Genomic DNA, 23,510 nt, shown 5'->3' with positions numbered 1-23,510 from the left:
AATTATATGATATCTCATTTTTATTTAAATGGACACTTTCAAAATAAACATTTCATGTGACAAGTTTTTGTTCTGCTATTTTACCCGTATATATATATATTATTAATAATTAACACTAGATTTACGAAATCCGTCAAAATGACGGGTCAGTAATTTTTTAATTTACGATTATTCATATCGTAAAGATACATTTACGAGTTATTTATTCAATCCATATGTTACTTACGGTAAATGTCACAATAACACTTGTTAAAAATCGAGATAAATGTCTTATTGTTCCTTTTATAAACTAATATAAAACAACTGTTTTTCGTGCTCCGTAAATCTAGTGTCAATCTAATTAAATAAGTAAATAACAAATAAAAAAATACGACATTCATAAAAGAGCGCGCCGACATAATAGCTTGGAAACTTTAGATTTTAAAAAGAAGTTTCGAAGATGGCGGTAATATAAATTCCTAAAATTAAGATATGTCATCCAAGAATTTCCGTACTTAATTCTTAGTTAAATAAACACAATGCTATAGTTAGTTTGCTGCTTTTTAACACCCAAGAAATATAGTTTAAATGTTATTTCAGTTTTTTAAAATGGTACCAAAGTGGTGTCACCGGACGGCATAGTGTTAAGAAAATGAACGACTCTCAAACGTAACTAGAATTCCGCTGCATCTATAATTCCACCGATTCAAAAATTAAAAAAAAATATCACAATTAACACCAGAAAAAGCACCTATCATTTTGACCGCAACGGTAAGTTCAGTGTTCCAACAACTACGGGCCCGAAGGGTTAGAAACGGCCGGTGTCCCCGTGTACACGTGCAACAGTAGGCATAAACATCGCCGATCTACTTAGCAGGCGAGGGTGTCGAACGAGCTCTTTGTTCATGGAAATGCGTTCGGTAGCCCTGTAGCAAGCTAGCAAGCACGCGATTCGAAAGCGAAGCCGGCCCATCCGGGCGACCATGTTTGGTCGAAACGGTGCGCCGTGCCGCGCCTCGAGCACGCCCACGCGTCGAAAGTATCCGCGGCGTTACGTAAAGCACGCGGCCAGGGCCTAAAGTCTAAGGCAGCCTGCTCCTCGAAGAAGATAACAAGCGGTCCGCGATCGTCTCGACGAGAAAGCATCCGGATATCTCTAACGGTAATCCGAAGTTCCAGTCGAGCTCGAGAAAAGAGGCGTCGGTTTTCGGGCCGGACCGGGCACGAGCGCCGGGGCCCGGAAACTGGCCGAATAGGATTTGCCTGGAAAACGCGTGGGATGATCCTTTTCATCGTTCCGCTTCGTCGAGAAGCGCGCCGCGACCTCGGGAACACGACAACCATGATCAAATTAGGAATATTCGACTCGGGAACGCTCCGAGTACCCCGAGCAACCTTCTTTTTCTTTTTGAATAAAATTTATTAATATGATTAACAAAAATATACTATTACAAATACAGTTTATCACTAGACTTATAATAATACTTGGTAGACATGTTCTGTTGGGTAGTCCCTGCTTAACTTAACAAGCTTAACCTACTGTTCAGTCGTGATTGATGCAATCTTTTACAAGATTGCTTATCGGATGCGTTGTATGTTTAAATCATCTTTGGTGTTAAATTTAGTAATTATCTTATTTTGTAGGAAAAGTTCTCGACAAAAACCTACTTGCGACAATTTCGAGCAACCGAATCCTGTTCGAGCTACGACAGCGGTTGCCAACCGATCGGCATTTCGATCGTTCGACCGTTCCGGTCGCATGGATCAACGCTACAGGGTGTCCCAAAAGTTACTCGAAATCGGGAAACGTGGAGTTCCCGGAGTAACTTTTTCTTGACCGCGAATGCAGTCCGCGACTTCGGAAACGAAATCTCCCGATTTCGAGTAACTTTTTGGACACCCCGTGTATAAGTGTATACTGTGTATAGGTTTCTAGATGGAACGGAGTCGGGAGGGTGGAGGGTTCCTAGACCAACCCGTCCGGAGCGTAGTCGGAGATCCTTCCCAAGGAACGGCGAAGTAGAAAAACATGCTCGGGAGATAGCGGGAAGCAAAGAGGATTTGCCGAGGAAGAGCGATCGCGAGAGCCTACCAGCCTCGTAACGAGCAATTTCTCGACTCGCGATAGTTTCCACGGGTCCGCGTGTTTTTGAGGCGTTTCTGAGCCGGCAATCGTGGTCGGCGCACGTGTACGAAATAAACGGGCGCGCGGGGCGGTCCGGGAATTCGCTTCCTGCAGCTTCAATTATTTCAGCGTTGCTTCAAGGATTAAGGTTAAATTACAGTAGATCGTTGCATTCGTCGCCACAACGGATAAAATGTCATCGAAGACGAAGATACGTATTAACATTTTAAAAAGTCGAATGGTCTTTTCATAAAACAATTTTTTTTGCTAGTTTTTCAATTTTAATATGCAGAAACGTGACGAATCGTGAAACAACGTCCATCGACTACTTTAAAAATCTGTGCGCAATTTAAGACAGGACGAAACTGCACTTAAAATTTACCCTCTTAACACTTTATCGACCGCTAGGCTATTTATCGGCTTTTCGATTGCCAATGTTTATCGATCGCTAGCCTATTAATCGGCTTTTCGATTGCCAATGCTTATCGACCGATAGCCTATTAATCGACTTTCAGCTATCGACGGTTTTCGCTTCTTTGCTGTTTTGTTAGTAGCTGACCTCCTGTATGCTGACCTCCCCATATCCTTATGAATTATAATTATAATAATTATTATTATTTATTATTATTTTTAAAGGAATAAGCACAACACAATGAATAGCGAAAATTTAGCCGGTACTGGGAGCAAATGCGCGCGCGACTAAGCCAGTCCTTACTGAGTGGCAGCCTCAACCACGACCGGACGATAAAGTGTTAATACTAGATTTACGGAAACCGTCAAAATGACGGGTCACTCATTTTTTAAGTGACGATTATTCGTATCGTGAAGATACATTTATGAGTTATTTATTCTATTTATATGTTACTTACGGCAAATGTTACAATAACTATATGTTATAATAACAATATAAATGTTACAATAACAATATAATGTTACAATAACACTTGCTAAAAATCAAGATAAATGTCTTATTGCTACTTTTATAAACTAATATAAAACAGCTATTTTTCGTGCTCCGTAAAAATCTAGTATTAATGACAACCTGTGCTTTCATATGAAACGAAAGGCCTACGTCAAACATTTTGAAACATTCAATTTGTAAGCTTGACAAGTTGAAATTACAATTCAAATAAAGTTGAAATTAAAATATAAATGTAGTTTGAATTGTTAAAAACCAAAACGTTCTCTGTTCATGGGCTAAAAAATGCTTTTGTCACACACAATCAGTCGAAATATAGGTGCTCGCGTGCGTAAAACTGTAGCAATTATGTACATGCACTTTGATATTTTCTACGGAGTAAATGAAACAATTAATTTTTAACTTAGTTTCACATTTTTGCCTTTATAACGCTGTATCTAATCACAGAGTTAAGGTAAAAAGTACCTTTTATGAAAAAACCGTCATTTGTAAACCCTCTTCTTGAAAAGGTAGCATAAATAATACAATGAAAAATAGATAGATATTATAGATATTATATATATTATAGATAAATATATATAGATAATATAGAAAAATAGAGCTTATGAATGTGAATGTAAAATATTCATAATTTTTGAACATACGACCCTGACATAACCGTGATATAACCCTAACATAATCCTAACGTAACCGTGACAAAAAAAAAGCGTTAAAAAGCGTTCCATAATAGGTACTTTCACCTTATACGAGGTTGTTAATATTTCATGTTTCGAAGTTCCAAAGAAATAAAATATATAAATATATATAATACATAATAAATATTTGTTTTATATTATTATATAATTATATACACTATTATACATATTTTATATTATTATATACTGTATATATATTATTGTATATTACTATATACTATTATATTAATTAATATAATTATATACAAATATAAAAGTTGAAAAGTTGAATCTTGGCGGCAAATTATTGTTTTCCAGATCGCTGTGGGTCGAGAAGAGGGGCCTATACCAGGGCCAGGAGAGGCGCAGGGGTGTGCATAAGGTCGCGAAAAGAAGATCGTAGGACGGTGAAAGCCAACGTGGAAACTCATCGGAGGGTTCTGTCGCGCACGAGCCCCGTGTATCGATTTATCCGGCTCCTTACGAGCCGTGTCAGAAGTTAACGAGGAACGGGGAGTAGGTGGCGAACGCGGCCAATGAGAAGTTTATTAATGCCCCCTCAGACCCCTCCCCGTGCCCCGCAGCAATCTACCGCGAAAGCCCACGAACGTGTACCAGAGGAGAGAGAGGAGCAGAATACCCGACTTTTAGCTCGTCCCGCAGATTTATCTTACGGCCTTTCGCTCGAATGTCCTGCCAATGACCTTTTAGTTTTGATTAGCGTCCATGTTCGAGTAATCGCGGTGTACCTACACGGCCGCGCGTTGCTCTATCGCCGGACAGTAATCGAATTATAGTAATTTCTCCCAGAAATGTTCGGAGGCTACACGACACGATTCGAAGGCAATTCGGGGGCCACATGCCACGATTCAAGGCCAATTCGGAGGCCACGTGTCACGTATCTAGCACCTACATAGGCGTAGGACTGGCACAAGGAAATTCACAGCAACCCGAAATTTGACGTTTCCGGGAGAATTACTGTATTTCGTTCTTCACTAATGAAAACAATGCGAAGTCGGAATACAGCGGGGCATTCTACGATCAGTGTTCACAGGAAAATAAGTTACGCAAGAATTGGAGTAGGTGACGTATGCGCGGAAGTCCCGTAACAGCAGCACGGCGCGTCTATCGAGTGAACATTGCAATTCTAACGTATTGCCCTGAGTGTCTAGAGTCACTCTAATTATGTTTACAATGTTTTAACGAATTCCATCGTAACTAATAAAATGTTATATTTTTAAAACGTATTTAAATATAAGCATAATTTGTTATTATAAGTATATTGTACACTTTATTATTTTTTATTTTATTATTAGTATAAGTATATTTTTAATGTCTGTTTCTGTTTACTTTATACTTTATTGTGACCCTATACAGTAATGTCTCCCTAACTGACGCTCAGACTCTGCACGAAAATGGACAATTTGGGAGGAGGAGATACGATTATTCGAGCCCTGTAGCTCGTTTTTATAGTTGTTGACAATTCGTAACTATAAAAACAAACCGCGGTGCTCGGATAATCGTATCTCCTCTCCCCAAATTGTCCATTTCTCGTGGACAATCCGAGCGTCAATTAGAGAGACATTACTGTATTGTCTATACTCTCGTCATAGTCGTGTTACAAACTACTATAAATTACCTCCAAAATCCTGCTTTAACACTTAGCCGACCGCACGCGCTACAGAGACCTGTACAGTTTCCACCGCGCTCGGGAAAGCCAAATTGCGCTGTCCACCGCGCATTTTTCTGAGGTAGCACGGACTGAAATACGCTATTTGAAGTCAAAAACGTCCGAAAATTATTTATGTGATCAATTATATCTTACGGTAACAATTTCGTTCAACGATTTCACATATTGCTTATACAAAATTCGAATTTAAAAGTTTATAATAATTATTTTTTAATGGTTATTCAAAAAGTATAGTTAATAGAGTCAGAAAATTAAGGACAGTAAAGATGACGGATAAATAACGTAACTCAAATATGGAACAAAATAGCAGTAATATATCGTGATGTTCAGGCATTGTGTTGATGCACGCAGTTCGACCATATGCTTCAATTCAACTCTAATATCATCTTCTGTCCAATCATCGACGCCATTGACAATAACATTTGATTCCGAGTCATCGGCGGAATCATCTTCCGTTTCACTCAAAAGGATTCGTCGATTAGTCTGATATATGGGAACGATGGTGCGGTGTGGTGGTGGTGTGCATTTTATTATATGTTGTACCCTATAGAAATAAGAAGCTCTATAGAGAAAGAAGCGTTCCTCAGGTCAAAGTGGTAGATCTACACGATCGATCGGCTAAGTGTTCTAATAAAATAATTTTATGGCTGGTAGAGGCACCTTCGGAAATCCCGAACATAAAGAACCGTAATAATGGGCAATAAAAGACTTCAAAAATTAGTGCATGTTATTATAATTATGTTGTACTCTATAGAAATAAGAAGTTCTACAGAGAAAGAAGCGTTCCTCAGGTCAAAATGGTAGATCTACCCGATCGGTCGGCTACCGACTAGCTTGGAAATGGGTAGATCTACCCGATCGGTCGGCTAAGTGTCCTAATAAAATAATTTTATGGCTGGTAGAGGCACCTTCGGAAATCCCGAACATAAAGAACCGTAATAATGGGCAATAAAAGACTTCAAAAATTAGTGCATGTTATTATAATTATGTTGTACTCTATAGAAATAAGAAGTTCTACAGAGAAAGAAGCGTTCCTCAGGTCAAAATGGTAGATCTACCCGATCGGTCGGCTAAGTGTTAATTGAACGAAGACTCCGCAAACATAGCCGTCACCCAGAGCAATGGGTGACGCGACGTTCGACGTGTCAATCGCGTCCAAATTCTACCCGGTGTCCAAATACTTGCGCACGGTGGTCTGTGTATCTAATACGATTTGAAACGATGCGAGCAAATACGTAACGCTCGTCGAACAAAGATCGCGAAGAACCGGCGATGTTCGCGAAGAGGGCGCGTGCTCGAAAGATTTTCGTAGCGAAGTTCGGGACGACAGCTCGTGAATTTTTGAGCGGCCGTGTGCATGGCGCGCGGATCGATGCCGGGAGCGTGTTTCACTTTCGAAGTTCGACGTCGCTGATTATGGGGGAAAAAGTTCGCGAACGGGCGGAAAGCGACCCGCGAGAGGCCCGCCTCGTCAAACTTTTCTCGCGTGTGTACATATTTCGGAGACGGTGGCGGAGGAGGCGTTTTCGCGAGAGAGACCCGCCTAAAGTTTCGACGAGATTAGACGGGCGCCGCCGAGCAGCGGGAAATTCGATCGACGCCGCAACGCCTCGCCGCGCCCGGTTCAATTTAATCTATGGGCGCCCGGAATCGGCTTCGGATTTAACGGGATCGTGCCTCTTCCGCGCTGTAATAGCCGCGCCGGTTCGCCGGATTTTTCGCTCCGTTCTCGTACATCGCAGACGAATAATTTCTATTTTTTTTCGCCCGCCGGCCGGGGAACAAGAGGTAGAAGCAAGGGAAGAGAGCGAGAGAGAGAGAGAAAGAGTGAGGAAGACAGCGGAGATCAAACACTCGATTGGAAGTTCGTTTAACGCCGACCGCGGCCGGAATCTCGTCGGTCGAATGGAATAAATTCCATTTTCGGTTTATTTAATTTCGTTCGGCGCCGAGAGCGAGAGCGGAAGAGGCGCGGGGGTGCGAGCGCGAAAGAGAGAGCGAAAGAGAGAGGGCGATAACCTTTCCGTGGAACCGGGAAAAATAGAGGGAAACGCGTGCTGGTTCAAGAGAATATTACTGTATCGATTAAACGAAATAAATATTTAACGTTTCCACCGATCGGATCGAATAAAAAGGAAAAGAATCGCGCGACTTGCCGCGGCGCGGGTGGAAGATGTTCGAGCGCGCGCGCGCGCGGCATTGAAATTGAAATTTATTTTATTCAACGAGCCGACCCCGTCGAGCAACGTTTTCGTTTATAAAATTTTCGAGCCGGCTCTCGCAATTCACCGAATTAAACGATGAAGAACGGCCGCCGGGGCCGTTAATTCCGCGCTCGCGTGCACGCGATTCAAATGATTAAATCGTTCCGCCTTTAGAAACGACAATTACCGGACAGCGAAGGGCGGAGGGCGGCCGGGAGAGCTCGGCCAGAGTGCATCAAAAATCCAGGGGAACGGCGGCGCGTGTCTCGTTATTACGTTTCGTGCAATTAAAATTAATGAATCGTTTCGTTTCGACGAGCCGCGGGTCACACGGATTTTTACCGCGGTCGCTCTTTTATCCCTCGATCCGACAGAACGTTCGATTCTTTCGGGAAATACCGGTTCTACTTTGTCCGATTTGCTAGAGTTCGTCCAACGAGACCGTGTTACAAGCGTGGACAAATTGTGCAGCGATCGCTAGGGTTGCGGATTTTGTGCATTTAGGGTAAAGATGAATGGGCGCAGTCTGAAATAGGAGAAAGATTCAAAGAATTCGGAATTGTTGCTACACAGTATTTACAATCTATTGAAGTTATTGCGGAGAGAAAGAACTTGTCGTTTCGTTTATATTTCTTGCCATCGACGCGGACAATTGTTATTTTGCATAAAAATCCATAGTCTGGTGGTCACGGCGCGTACCGTTGGAAAACATTAAATTTTCCGACCGTTGAAGGCCGACACGTGAGCCGCTCATTTGCAAAATCGATTAACTCGGAAGAACAAAAATATAGTGAAAAATGAAGTATGATAGTACGCATCGTTTCAAAATGTAAAGTCGAATAAACGTTGCAAAATTACGTACTATTGCATACATTATATGTGCATAATACATAATAATAAAATGAATAAAATGATAATAATAAATAATGATAAAATGAATAAAATGATAATAATAAAATGAATAAAATGATAATAATACATAATAATAAAATGAATAAAATGATAATAATAAATAATGATAAAATGAATAAAATGATAATAATACATAATAATAAAATGAATAAAATGATAATAATAAATAATGATAAAATGAATAAAATAATAATAATAAAATTCCTATACAATATTAATATTATTTCATTCCTACTAAAATCAGTATTTAGATTCGGTACTAAGCAGGACATTGAGGAAAGGTATTCTAAGCAAACAATGGTAAAAGTCCATCGAATCTTCAAAGATTAAAAAATTCAAGTAACTCGAATATCCTGCGGCAGTGTCGTTTACGGACCGCAGATATTTTCGTTCGATTCGGCTCGAACGTCAAACGCTTTGAAACCGAGAGACCGCATACGGAAAACAGAGGTTCGTTCCACAAAATAAATATTTGTTAGGAATAATGGTTTCGAGAAAGAACTTACGTTCAAAGTTTCCGGCGAGTTTCGAATGGAATTTTCAGATTATTTATTCTGGACCCCGTACAGCGTTCGATATACTTTAGCCAGCTTCAGTTTTGCTTTCGGAAGGAACGCGGTCGCCGAAAGCACGAGAGAAACAGAGAGAGAAGGCGAGGGAGAGAGGGGGGAGAGAGAGAGAGGAGAGAGAGGAGAGAAAGAAAGTGAGAGAAGGGAGCGAGAAAAAGAGGGAGAGAAGAGAAAGAGAAAAAGGGAGAGAGAAAGAAAGTGAAAGAAGAGAAAGAGGGAAAGAGAGAGAAGGGAGAGAGAAAGAAAGTGAGAGAAGAGAAAGAGAAAAAGAGAGAGAAGGAAGAGAGAAAAAGAGGGAGAGAAGAGAAAGAGAAAAAGAGAGAGGAGGAAGAGAGAAAAAGAGGGGGAGAAGAGAAAGAGAAAAAGGGAGAGAGAAAGAAAGTGAGAGAAGAGAGAAAGAAAGTGAGAGAGAAGGGAGAGAGAAAGGTAGAGAAGAGAAAGAGAAAGAAAGCAAAAAAAGAGAGAGAGAGAAAAAGAGAGAAAGAGAGAGAAAAAGGGAGAGAAGAGACGAGAAAGAGAGAGGACTGTATGTATGTACCTCGAAATCGGAGAGCAGCGCTGAAATTTCACCGATGTTTTTTCAAGAACCGACCAACGGGAAAACGAGATAACGTTGCACACGGCCGCCGACAATAGAAACTTCATACTCTGTGTACCGTCGCGCGGAAGTATAATATTTTTCAGAGGCCGAGGGACTAGATTCCGTCGCGTCGCGTCGCGTCGCGAGCGACTACACGTACAAGAAGATGCGGAAATGGGCCACGGGAGTTCTTCGACGCCAAGATATTTCAAATTCAGATGTTGTGAAAGCTCCGAGCTTGAAACATCCGCTGTATGAAAAATGTCTGGGACATCTGAAACAACCGTTCTCGCCAACGTTTTGCGTCCGGTCGGACCTTCTCTCGCGAGATACGAAGTCAATTTTACACGAAGAGAAACGCTAGAAATTGTATTTTACGTTCATCGATGCTTTGGTCGTCCTCGAAACAGCGACCTCGAAAACTCCATAAAATCGAAGCAATTTCATTTATACACGAAAAAGATCCGTAAACGCTTTCTTACGAATTCGCGAGAAAAGGTACAAAATACGATTTAAACGCTTCTAAATTGTACCTGCATCTTCGTTTCAAAGGTGTTCGTTTTTGTAATTAATTCGTCTCTTGCACGTTAGCGTTCTCGCATCTTTTTACTATTTTTTTACATTTCTTATTTTTGTTATAATTTCTCAGCGTTCGTGGACTTTCTATTGTATAACATCTTAGTACTATTTTCACTTGTAGAACACACTAACGTATGCACGGAAATATACGGAACACCTTGTATACGTACAATGGATGTTACAGCATCCACGTTGATACCGATCGCATTGCACAGCAATGTCAAAAAATGAACGCCACATAGAATCGAACGCATGATAACGCGGCTTATAAAGATTATCACAGCATTCGCAACAATCGTTTCGCGTCGCGATGAAAACGACGTGCTACAACATTCGCGTCCGCGAGCATGTTGAGAGAACGTCGGCTTTTCTCGCGGCGTGTAACTCGCGAAAACGAATTTCTAAGACGACGCCCCTTAAACGCGTTCCCGACGAAACTTTTCTCTCCGCCTCGCCGCGAATAGTTCGCGCGCAATCTTACGAAGTGACTCGAAGGCGGCGATCAAACACTCCGTCTCCCGTCGGGCCGCATTCGAACGTTAGAAGCCGATGCTGCCTCGACGCGAGTCGTCCGGGCCGGGCCGGGCCGCGCCGCACCATGGACGATTTAACTATTGAACGGTTGCGAGGCGAGATACTTCGAGGAATGGCGTAGTCGAATTCCCTGCAGGTACCGCTTCCTTCTTGCGGCCCGTTTCGCCACCCTCGCGACCCCCGGGGCGCCGGGGAAAATCTTGTAACGGGGCCGGAAAGTTGGCGACGGAGAACCGTCCGTAAATCTCAGCCGTGGAACAAAGTTGCCGGAAGTTGCTCGTCCCCCGGAGAGACGTCGCTCCAGATTCGTCTCGTCTCGCGTCGCGTGTAACCCGAAAAGTGTTCGGGGTCGAAGGTTCGAGGCTGCTCCGGAACCCGTCTCGACACGCGGCTGCGGCGCGTTAATGGGCTCCGGGAAGCTTATCGGGCCGCCGATAGATTCGCGCGTTCTCCAACATAGGCCAGCGTGTCGTCGATCGTTCACGCCGCGACGACAACATCTTCTTCTTCTTCTTCTTCTAATTCTGGCGATGTCCCAGCGATTAACGTCGCGCGAGCGGATGCGATAACGCAACCCGTTCCACGAGACAGGAATCGTTCGATCACGAGGAGATTGCGCGTGGGACAAGACGGTCGCGCAACTTCGCGACCGCTTTGACCGTGTTAGGCGACCGAGAAGCCTCGTTTCTGCGATCGCCAATCACGCTAATCAGCGTTAACGCGTTCACTGCCGAATCGGAAACCCTGTAATCAGCTTCCCCGAGCGGTTTCGGTTGGGAAACTGGAAACAAATTCGTCGAAATTTGTCGGCTACGAGCTTTTCAATTCTACGTCCAAGCGTTTTTTGGTCGGTTAGCAGTGCACCGAAATATTTATTTATTTGTACGTACTCTACTTTGTAATCTTTCAGAATTTAAGTGATAATATAAATACAGTAGAATTTAAATGATGATATAAATATATGAGAATTTAAATGATATAAATATATTAGGATTTAAGTGATAATATAAATATACTGGAATTTAAATATAATACAAAATTTACTGGAATTTAAATGGTAATATAAATATACTTGAATTTAAGTGATAATATAAATATACTAGAATTTAAGTGATAATATAAATATACTGGAATTTAAATATAATATAAATTTACTGGAATTTAAATATAATATAAATTTACTGGAATTTAAATGGTAATATAAATATACTAGAATTTAAGTGATAATATATATAAGTATATTAGAATTTAAATGATAATATAAATATACTAGAATTTAAGTGATGATATAAATATACTAGAATTGAAATGGTAATATAAATATACTTGAATTTAAGTGCCAATATAAATATACTAGAATTTAAATGATGATATAAATATACTAGAATTTAAGTGATAATATAAATATACTAGAATTTAAATGATAATATAAATATACTAGAATTTAAGTGCTAATATAAATATACTAGAATTTATATGATAATATAAATATACTAGAATTTAAGTGATAATATATATATAAACATATTAGAATTTAAATGATAATATAAACATACTAGAATTTAAATAAATAATTATAATAAATAAATATACAATTACGTAAATTGTATAAATAAAACCGACGAAGTGGGATCGCGTTAAGCGTCGACGTTCGTATTCCGAAATTGCGGAAGATAATGAGAGGCCTGGATCGGGAGCGGAACGAGGCGCAAGAAAAGGGGAAGGAAAATCGAAATAAAATTGAAATGGTAAAAAGGCTGGGCGCAGGAGAGAATCCGCGGATAACCAGCGCCGTTATTAAACCAGCCGGTATCCCGGCGCGATCTACAACGACCTACAGCGTCGACGATTAATACGGGAGTTTGTATGCGCGGAACGATTTGCTATCGCTCGCCGGCGCAACGCTAAACGGCCCTCGTTCCCGATGATAGCGTTTCCAACTTGCTTTCGCAGCCCTTTGCGGTTCGACGTTGTGCCTCCGAAACCCTTCTATCTTCCTTCTTTCTCCTTTTTCCCCCATTTTCTCCCGTCCGCCGTGGAAACACGATGAAACACAGCCGGTTCTCCGCGCACACGATCAAAGGATGATCCTTTTTTTTCCCCCTCGTCGGATTAATTTACATCGCTCGACGCGGTTGCGGGGGTCGACGAAACGGCCACTCGAGAGTCCAGAATTTTTTGGCGCCGAGTAAGATGGTTAAATTCGAGCTTGACGGTTTTTCAGCGCATGTTACACCGTTCGATAGACGATCGAGGAAAATCCCTGTGCGCAAAATCTCAGCACGGCAGCTTTTCCGGGGCAAATTAGATCGCGCGCATTTCTGTCAATTTTCTCCCTTTGATGGCTTCTTAAAATTTTGAAAAATATTTGACCTATTTCGGGTTACAAGTCGGATGTTGGAGAATTTTTGCAGATTTTTCGGTTGCGAGCTGTGGTTTCAAAAAATAGAAAACCGAAAGAAGGATCGGAAAGTTGCAGATTTTTCGAGATCAAATTAATTTAATAATTATACAATTTGGATTCAAATTAAGTTGGGAACAATTTTGGATGCAAACCTCGACATTCGGATTCTATCGAACGATATTACCGAAAGCAGTGCTGTCAATTTTTGTCGGATTTGTCGAAGGGTTTGAACAAGGGTTGAAAATAAAAACCGGACGTTCCAAGTTATTTCCGTAAGAAACTAAGTTATACTTGGATGAAATTATCATCTTACGTAACTCGAAACTTTTTCCTGTTGGGCGCGATAGAACTTCATTCTCAAAGCTGCGTCACAAGAGCGACTAGGACGCGGCAAACGATTTTAGCAAACGAGTTCAGCAACCAACTTCGTTTCTTCGCAAACACCCGAGTCATTTTACTAATTCGACCGTGTCTGCTATGAAATCTCGTAATTTGTAACGTTCATTTTGTTCCGGATTATGTGTACTTCATTTGCACGAGTCAAGAGGATCCAGTAGCCGGTGAATAAATAATTAAGTAATAAGTAATAATAATAATAACAAATATTTATAATGGAAGAACGTGGATATACAAACGCGCACTTTTAGAAATCGCGGCTACGAGGTTCACGTTGCGAGCGCGGATTTTATGGAAACTAGAGTAAGGGCAAATTCGTTTGGAGAAGATTGAGAGACTTAAACGGGAGCGTCGTTGATGCTCGTTAACGGGAACGTTCTCGCAGTATTTCGCAAACATGCAAATGCCGCGGACGCGAAAAGATCCGCAGTCTAATTACGACCCTGTTAACGAAGCGAACTATTATGCCGTGAAAGGTTCGTAAAACTCGTGCAGCTAAACGCAAATCATTGATACGACCGCTGACTCCGCGCGTTTCGTCGCGCGGTTATGCAAGACTGGTTCGTTTAACAGCTCGCTAAAAATTAATGTAGAACGTAACCGATTCAAAAAGCCTGCGGTTTCGATTCCTTCGACATTTTGCACTGTGATATCGTGACCGATCCGTTGTGTCAACTATTCGAACAAGATCTATCGAATACGAATACTATTCTTTTTAATGAAAATGAATTTTCTATCGACGACAGTTTTCCATTGCGAGTCATGCAGACGCTTAATATAAATTCTATTTATTTATTCAGTGCTTACTGGGCGGGTTATAGAATACTACTGAACAATGTAGTAATAAATAATAATGGTAATATTAAATAATAATGATAACCCTAAATAATGATGATAATCCTAAGTAATAATGATAATCATAAATAATAATGATAATAATAAATAATAATAATAATAGCAAATAATAATGAAGGGTAGAAACCCCTGTTATAAAAGAAAACCTAGTTATAAAAATAATTACTGTAAATTATGTAAAAGAGCATAATGCAGCAATGAATGCATAAAAGCCGCAGCCATTGGAAATTCCGAGAATAGTGTGAAAGAATGTCCCTGCTTTCGCAGAAATTCGTTGACAATGAAGTGCTTGACGAGCGCTTGATGATGGAAGAAATCGAAGGCAAAAACCCTTCGGTGAAAATGGGAGTATAAAGATGAATATCGCGTTGTTTGATGAAATCAGCCGACGTTGTAATATCCACGGGGATATAGAAGAATCGTCCGTCGGAGAAAGGGCCGAGGGTGAAAGGGCGTCCCGAAGACGGATTCCACGGAATAGAATTTAATATTCGCCGATGGAGGAGAGAGCGTTCAGGGGGTTCGAATAGCTAGGCATTCAGCGAACGATTCATCCATTTCTTAAGACTGTCCCCGTTAGTCACTTCCCTATCGATGTTCCGCAAGCCCAGGGGAAACGAAAAGCCCGGAACCGGGTCAAGGAAGCGTTTTCTGGGTCGTCGAGGAGGAGGAGGAGGGGACGGTTTTCGGGTTACTTTGAGCGAACGGCGACGATGAAAATTAAATGAGATTAACGAACGAGCCTTTTCTGGGTCACTTTTGATCAATGCCCGCGTGTTCGGGCGGGGCTAACCTTTTTATCCACTTTCCGCGGAGTCTGCCGTGGGCTAATGCAACGTCTTCGAATTTTTAGGCACCGTCGATCGACGACGACGGCGTCTGACGCGCCGCGACGTCGAGCACGTTTCGTCCTGCGGAAGCTTCCTCGGGACGTCTCGAGGGACCGCGACCCCAGAACCCCAGAACCCTAGAACCCTAGAACCCTAGACCCTCGACACGATCTTCAGTTTTATGCAGACTTCTTTGAATCGCGATCCTCGAGGGGGTTGCTCCTCCGTTTCTCACGCTTCTCTGCCCCCTTCGCATAGATTATCATAGTAATCGGCCGACCCCCGTCACGAGAGCAATCGAGAGAGAGAGAGAGAGAGAGAGAGAGAGAGAGAGAGAGAGGGCTCGAGGCTTTCTTGACGCCCACTCGGCAGGAAGAACTCGTTCCCTCGGAAACAGCGGATACGAAAATCTCCGATTCGTTTCGAAAGGCCACGAGATGCTTTCAGTCGCCTCTAATCCCGCCCCCCCCCCCCTATCCAATGAAAATAATCCGTCCGAATTGCCGCCGTTCAAGATCGGAGCAACGCAAACGAACGGTTAAATTGTGCAGTTTGTTACAGAGTAACGGAAGATCGACGACTACAATGAGGATCGTTTTAGACGAAAATGAATCGATGAAATACAAGACTATGGAGACATTTTTTATTAATATTGACCACGGCAGATTTTGCGATTGTTTAAAACGATAGAAATTATAGAACGTATGATAGAAGAGTTAACGATGTTTTCAAAAAATGTTAATAAAGAGATCCTGAACATTTTTCTAATTATAATGTGTGAAAGTTATTTTTAAAAAATTAGATAACACGGCAGTGTTAGTGCAACTCGTAATGCTTTAAGCAATGACGTTGACAATAGAAATTGCAAACAAGATTTGCACAAAATTTGGAGATAATTAACCCCTTCGTAAAATCGATGCTCAATTTTCTCGTCGAACAAAAATATTTTTACCAAATATACGCTCGCGAACAAAAGTTAACAAACATTGCATATCGTAAAATTTGATATTTTAACAAATATACATCTTGTTAAATTGAAAGAACGTATACGATGAAATATATAACACACGATTTATATTACGTTATTGTCTTATTCAGTGCACACGACAAATAATAAAAATAATACAAATGAAAAAAGAATTTCTCAATTTAAAAAAAAATACAGAAATAAAATGAAAAACAATTACAAGAAAAGAAAATTAATATTTTCGTCGACAAAATACAGACCTTTATCCTACGTTAACACAGGTTTACCACACCCAAGAATACGCATATACATGTTAACATTTACAGTAATGAACGTTTAGTCCGATCGAATGCATCGCGCCAGTGAATTGAAAGAAAGAATTCATTTGGATTCACTATCGACTCGTCAGATTTTGATTAACGTTCGATCGACGACCTCGGATCGTTTGATTAATTCGCGAACGAAGAAAATAATCACGAGATTCATCGGCGGGACTCCAATTGCGCCACAATGGCGGGCACGCCGAAAAAAAAGAAAAAAAATCACGAGAAAAATCGCGATCGCGGCGGATAGAGTCGGTCAGACCGGTCATTAAAGTCTCCCGCGTTGCGTTTCGAGATCGTAACTGGGTCGATTTGTATCGTGATTAATCGCGGAGCACGCAATCGGCCCGCAGAACCGAGGAAAATAGAGAAAGAACCGGGCGGGTTGCCGGATCGAGGTCAGAGTGTAATTTTCCCCATGAAATTTAAGTATTCCGGGAGCAATGCGTCATCGAACGGGCCCGCCCCCGCGAGCCGGAGCTTTTCCAGGAACGTTGAAATTTCGAGGAAATCGTTGCTCGCGAAACGGCCCTAATAAGCGGCCGTCGCGCGATGGCTCTTTCTCTCTTTTTCTCTCTCGTTAGCCGTCAATTTTCCCGTTTCTTTCTCCACTCCCTCCCTTTCCCACTCTATCTCTCTCTATCTTTCTCTCTCTCTCTCTATCTTTCTCACTCTCTCTCTATCTTTCTCTCTCTCTCTCTCTCTATCTTCCTCACTCTCTCTCTGTCTTTCTCACTCTCTATCTATCTTTCTCACTCTCTCTCTCTCTCTCTCTCTCTCTCTCTCTCTCTCTCTCTCTCCCTCTCCCCCGACGTTCGGCCGCGATACTCCATTTTGAACGGGTATTCTCGTTCCTTCCCTTTTTTCGCGTTTCCACCGAGGGTGATTATTACCGAGGGCAGGGATGGTCGAGACATTTTCTCGTTGCCAGCGCTAGGGCTTGCACAATACAAGACAATACGATATTTGCTGAAATATTCTCTTGTTCTTGAAAAAAAAATGTCGATAATACAGGGGTAAGTATAATAACTCAACGGAGCTGTAGCTTTGTTCCAGATGAATTTGGAAAAAAAGTTGTTCCACGAATATTTCACATTATTTGACAAGCTCTATTATACTACGCCACGATTTCTTCGCAGATGCATCGATGCGCTTGCAACGCGCAACTGCACTTTTCGTTTAAATAGAACTTGCACACCTTTTGCAGGTAGATCGATTCTCTAGAACATTCTCGGTAAAAAAAGAAGTATAGGTATTATAAGTATTACAATGCCAAGAAAGAAATTAATATTTTGTGAAATATTTTACTTTGTTAATGGTAAGCACGATGTTAATCAATGATTATTAATCGATAAAACATTATTATTATTAGTATTAGGTATTATAAGTATTACAATGCCAAGAAAGAAATTAATATTTTGTGAAATATTTTACTTTGTTAATGGTAAGCACGATGTTAATCAATGATTATTAATCGATAAAACATTATTATTATTAGTATTAGGTATTATAAGTATTACAATGCCAAGAAAGAAATTAATATTTTATGAAATATTGTACTTTGTTAATGGTAAGCACGATGTTAATCAATAAAACAGCATCGTCGCATCGCATCGCATACGATTCGTAGAAAATCGTGTACGAAATCTCTCGGGGAACGTTAATTCTTTTATGAGATTCGTTTCTAATGAAATAAAATTGTATTTTCGAAGAAATGATAATCTTTCAAAAAATTCAAATTACTTAAATTCATACTGAAAATTCTAAATAAAACAAGATTCTTACAAGATATCGAATACCTATATTATTTCGTGCCTGCTTCTATATTCCTGCTTCAAAGAGTCTCGATCTCGTTTTGAAAATACTTGCAATTTCTTGACACTGTTTTGAGTTCTCCGAATTAAATCAAATTAATTTATTCTCGATCCTTGTGGGTTCGCCGATTCTCTGTCCGCTCGCGCAATTAGAGCCGCGAGATTCTGCATTTCCATCCATCGTCTGTCCGCCGAAATTCGACTGTTCGCTAATTAATTAAAAAACGCGGATCCAACGTATGTTGCAAGACCGTTTAATTACTCGGAACTTTTCTTTCCTCGGGGAAAACGCCGATAAAAATCTTCGCGTTCCGCCGACTCGTGGATACGCGGTTTCCGAGGCGTGTTCCGTCCCTTCCGGTTCACCGTTTACATCTCTAGTAGATTTGCCCGTTAATGCACGCTTAATTAGCGACCTATATGACTCTCTTTGTTCTGCTCGCGGCTCCCCCTTCCCCGCGGCGCGCCTCGCCGTCACGCAACGAAACCTATCGTAGCACTTTAATAAGCTGATATGTTATTAATCTTTCTACTTGAATTCGGCATACTATGTATAGTATAAATAATATAATAATATAATAATATAGTACCAGTAAAATAATAATGGTAATGACAATATAATAATAATAGCGATAATATAAGAATAATAATATGACGACAATAGGAATGAAAACAATGTACAAAGCAAAAACGAAGCAAATATCTTCTCTATTAATAACATTTTACAGGTGATTTTTAAATTCATTAAAATCGTCCAATTGTTAAAATCGTCCAAGCGTAGTCCAAATTGAAAATCCTATTAAAATTATATTCGATACGGCGGTTCGAGTTTCGATCGCGAATCGCTGGGGCTGGAGTTCTCAGGGAATCAATTATGGTTCGGGGCCCTACGATCCCGCGCATCCGGTCGGGGGTCCGAGGATCGGAAATTGTTCGAAACGGTCTTCGGAGAAAAGGCGGAAACGTCCCCTGGAAATTGGCTGCTCGTTACTTCCCAGCTTTCGCGGCGAATCCCCGAGGCTCGAAAAAAGTTTCATCCATCTTGCGCCGTTCGTCCCGCGGGCGACAACTTTTCTCGTCGTCGTTTCCACCCCCTCGCCACCCCTCGCCAACGCCGCCATTTTCCTCGGGCCTCCGCTGGTCAAAGGCGGCCGATATTTCGTCCTCTTCAGAATTTTCACGGGGATCGATTTCCTTCTACGCTAAAACCTGATGCCTGGTTTCTATTCCGTGCTCACCCTACGGTTACCATAATTGTCCGAATCTTCCGAATTCAATATCGAATCGGCGCTGTCACTCGATAAACTTTTTCCGTGGTTCGTACATCTTTCCTCGAAGCCATCCTTACCCATCATTATTCTTCTCTCAGATCCTCTCTTGCCACTTCGTACTGTTTTTTTTTTCTTAGTCGTCCTGCTTTACCTTGAAGCAAAAATTTGATCGTTGTAACGTTCTGCGTTTTTTAACGCGTTATCGTAACTTCGTTTAACATACTTTAAATCCGGATTTAATAATTTTTTAATCCGATATATAAGTTAATAATTTTATAAGTTAATTGAAGTTTCACTTTACTGTATTTTATTTTATCTTACTTTATATTATTGTATTTCATGGTGTATTTTGTTCGTAATCCGTAAGGATGGCAGAGAACAGCTTACACTATTATATTATTTTATATTTTATTTCAAATATTACTTATTTTATGTATTATTAGTATTTATATTCTAACATTATTTACTTCAACAAATTCTCCGCGTGCAAACTGTTAATATTTCCGTTAATACTTCGATCTTATTCCTTTCTTATTAGATCGCTTCTTGTCACACGTGTCAATGCAAAATTGGGACTTGACTCCCGCTGATCAAATAAACCAACTATTATTATTATCATTATTATTATAAGTCGAAATTAACGGTCGGCTCGATGCATCGATTCGGTGCAAAGCTGTGGCTTCCAATCGGATCAATTTCAAATGTAAATTTCCCCGGGACCTTAGTCGAGGATCCCTTCTTCGGAAGCGACAGAGATCGAGAGTCGTGATCCAAGTCGCATAAATATGCATCGAATGCATCTGCGGCGCGCTTGTTGCATCCGGCCGGTTTTTTCCTCCACGGAGCGGCGGCGGTGGCGGCGCCACGGGGATTATTTGTAGCCGAATAATGCCCACGATTGTTTCACTTCCCGATGGTGTACTGATTTAAATCGACAATGAAATCAGATAAATACCGGGCAACAATCGATTCGGTGGCCGCGTTGCATTCTAATTACAACGTCGTTCCCGCCCATTTCCACAATTTTCGAACCCGCTCTCGGGCTGCTTCCTGAACTCGACGTTCGAAGACAGATTTCGAAGCAGATTATACTTCTTTCGTACACGAACACAAAACATAAGTGTTACACGAACTCTTGCACATTAATATGAACTTTCACACGAACACAGACTTTTTTTCTCTACTGCACCGAGTTTCATTTGTCACACAATTTGTTCACCTTTTCTTTACTTACCCGTACGATATGCTCATTTTATACATACCACGTTAATTATTTATTTATTTATTTCGATACTTTCACGGAACGAATCCTTCGTGTTACAAAACTGAAAATAGAAAGCGATAACAAAAATGGATAAACGAAAAACACAGAGCAGTGAAGATTACGAGTATAGTTTATAGTAATATAAATAATACAGTAATACTGTAGCATTACTTTCACAGTTTATTAATGTTATCAAAAGATTTCGATAACATTTTTCTAACTTATAGTATTTTTATTCAATATGATAAAATCCATTTGATGCATATAAAATTGACTCTCTTGGGACTCACGCAACAGTTACACTCTTAACAATTTTTTCAATCTAAACTTCGTTAATATAAAAATTATCTTAAAACGTGATGTAACAAATTTTAGCAGTGCCTCCGAGTCACCAGACCGACTGCAACGGGTTAACAAATGGAACTCGTTGCAACAGACAAAGAAAACAGAGAAACAATGCGTAAAGTTAGAAAGAAAAAAGAAGAAATAATTACTATCACATCTGAATCTGATAAATTTCTATAGATTTTTATCTGACGGTAACGGTAAGGTATAAAACTGAGATTTGAAACCTACTAAGTGTAGCAAGATTTTGACTCGAACGCCGCGTGATTTCAACGAGCTCAGGGTTAATAAATAATTACCGGAGCCGACCGTGCAGCTTCTCTTTGGAAATTAAACGGGTTCCCTCGGTCTTTTGGCGCACCGTAGTTGGACCCCGTCGGAGTTGCCCAATTGTCGGCGATAGAGCGATCGGTGCCCGGGCGAATCGTTTGTTTACAGTCTCCTCTCGGTCAATGCTTCGAGAGGTTTATTTCGGTGTAGGAATCGCAGCCGGGCGGCGTCGTCGGGATCTCCCGCTCGGAATTTAGAATGGAATACATTAACCGGCGGCACGTAGTAACCCCCCATTGACGCGTAATGTCATTCAAAATTCCGAACAGTCGTCGTCGTCCCGTGTTTACGCAGAGAGACGAGGCAAGAGAGGCCAAAAGCGAGAGAGAGCGAGAGAGAGAGAGAGACGGAGATCGATTATACAGCGACGTCCTCGAGCCACAGCTCTCTCCGGTCTCTCGCTCGACGCCGATTTGCATTCTAATTTCCAAACAAAGAGCCCCCGATTCGGCTTGTACACCGTTCACAAATTAATTATTAATAAACGAGCAAATACGCGGCGAGCGCGCGTCCAATCGTCCGCCGGCGGAAAATTGATATACACAAAGACGCGGTAGGGGTCGGCCCGCGCCCAGATTTTAATTAACCGGCGCCAAATACATTCGGCCGCGAAATGAACATTTTTGCGATATACATATCCGGCGCGGGAGAACCGTCGTAAGCCACTTTTTCCCATGGGCGAGCCCGCGCGATTGTTTCGCGGGATCCGAAAATAATTAGAGGATCCTCGCCGGGACCGAATCACTCGATCGAAAGCCAATCGAACGCGCTCACCCCCTCGAACGCGTCCGCGGCGGACCAACGAAACGGAAGCATCGCGACTTCACGCGATCCCGGGCAAGAATCGAAAACGCGGGGCGCCACCCGCCGAGTCTTCGTCGCTTTTGAATCTCCCGCCGCGCTTCGCTCGCCCGGCGAAAACCAAACTCGATTGGCCCCGAAAATGTTGCTCGAAAAAACATTCCGTTCCATTCTTCCCGATGATTCGACCATTTTGTCTCGCCGTGTTTTGTTTCGACGTTCCGCCCCACCCCCCTCCCTCTCTCACTCTGTCTCTCTTTCTCTCTCCCGCCCTCTCTTTCCGTGCCCGGAATTTTACGCCCGGCGAAGCGTATTTTTCTTTCGAACGTCGTAACAAATAAAACGAAATCGAGTCTGTCATCCTTTCGCTCTGTTCATCGAACGCTGGGAATATTCGACAAAAAAGGAGCTTCGGCGATGCGAGTTTGGTCTCGCAGGCAGTACAATAATGTCTCCCTAATTGACGCTCAAATTGTGCAGAAAAATGGACAATTTGGAAAGAGGAGATACGATTATTCGAGCCTTGCAGCTCGTTTTTTTTATAGTCGTCGACAATTCGTAACTATAAAAACAAACCGCGGTGCTCGGATAATCGTATCTCCTCTCCCCAAATTGTCCATTTCGCGTGGACAATCCGAGCGTCAATTAGAGAGACGTTACTGTAGATCAGGGGTGTCAAACTCAAAAGCTAACTTGGGCTAAATAAACAATGCTTAACTTTAGGTGGGCCGCGAAAAAAAATATCAATGTTCATAGAAACAAATATTTTTATTTTGACTAGTACATTGTAATAAACGTATACAAAGTTAAATTATTGGTTACGTCCTGATACTTGACATCTCTTCTCTGATACTATCTTTCCTATTTCGGGAGAAATTTGATTGGCCGAGACTACTTTCAAAATTTCTAATTCACATTTCTATTTTATTTTTACTTTGCGTCGGATATATTGACTGGGCCGCAAAAATGTTCATCTCGGGCCACGAGTTCGACACCCCTGCTGTAGATAGTTTCCGGCGGCGACTGAAGGGATACGCGTTTCGCGTGTAATTAATGAACCGCGGAATTTTTGCTTTTACGACAGAGCAATTAAATTGTGCAAATTAAAATGGCAAGGAGATCAAGTGACATTAAAAATGCCAAGA

General features: G+C 41.4%; 2 protein-coding genes across 3 annotated transcripts in view; one reads left to right on the top strand and one right to left on the bottom strand.

Annotated features, from left to right (window-relative positions):
• Positions 1-5,034, top strand: part of LOC117229363 (uncharacterized) — a 175,998-nt gene extending 170,964 nt beyond the window's left edge. For both annotated transcript variants that reach the window (XR_004492528.2, XM_076526595.1), the window contains one exon: positions 4,016-5,034. Coding sequence is in view for 1 of the 2 variants with exons in the window: in XM_076526595.1 (XP_076382710.1) it covers positions 4,016-4,100 (85 nt within the window). In the remaining variant the exon portion in view is untranslated. The remainder of the gene's footprint in view (positions 1-4,015) is intronic.
• The window catches only part of Sdc (Syndecan), a 225,044-nt gene that overhangs the window by 188,944 nt on the left and 12,590 nt on the right, over positions 1-23,510 (bottom strand). The gene's annotated exons all lie outside the window — the stretch shown is intronic.

This window comes from Megalopta genalis, chromosome 15, assembly GCF_051020955.1.
Source record: "Megalopta genalis isolate 19385.01 chromosome 15, iyMegGena1_principal, whole genome shotgun sequence".
NCBI classification, from domain to species: domain Eukaryota; kingdom Metazoa; phylum Arthropoda; class Insecta; order Hymenoptera; family Halictidae; genus Megalopta; species Megalopta genalis.
The sequence above is the reverse complement of the archived record's forward strand: the minus strand, read 5'-3'. Positions and strand labels throughout refer to the sequence as shown.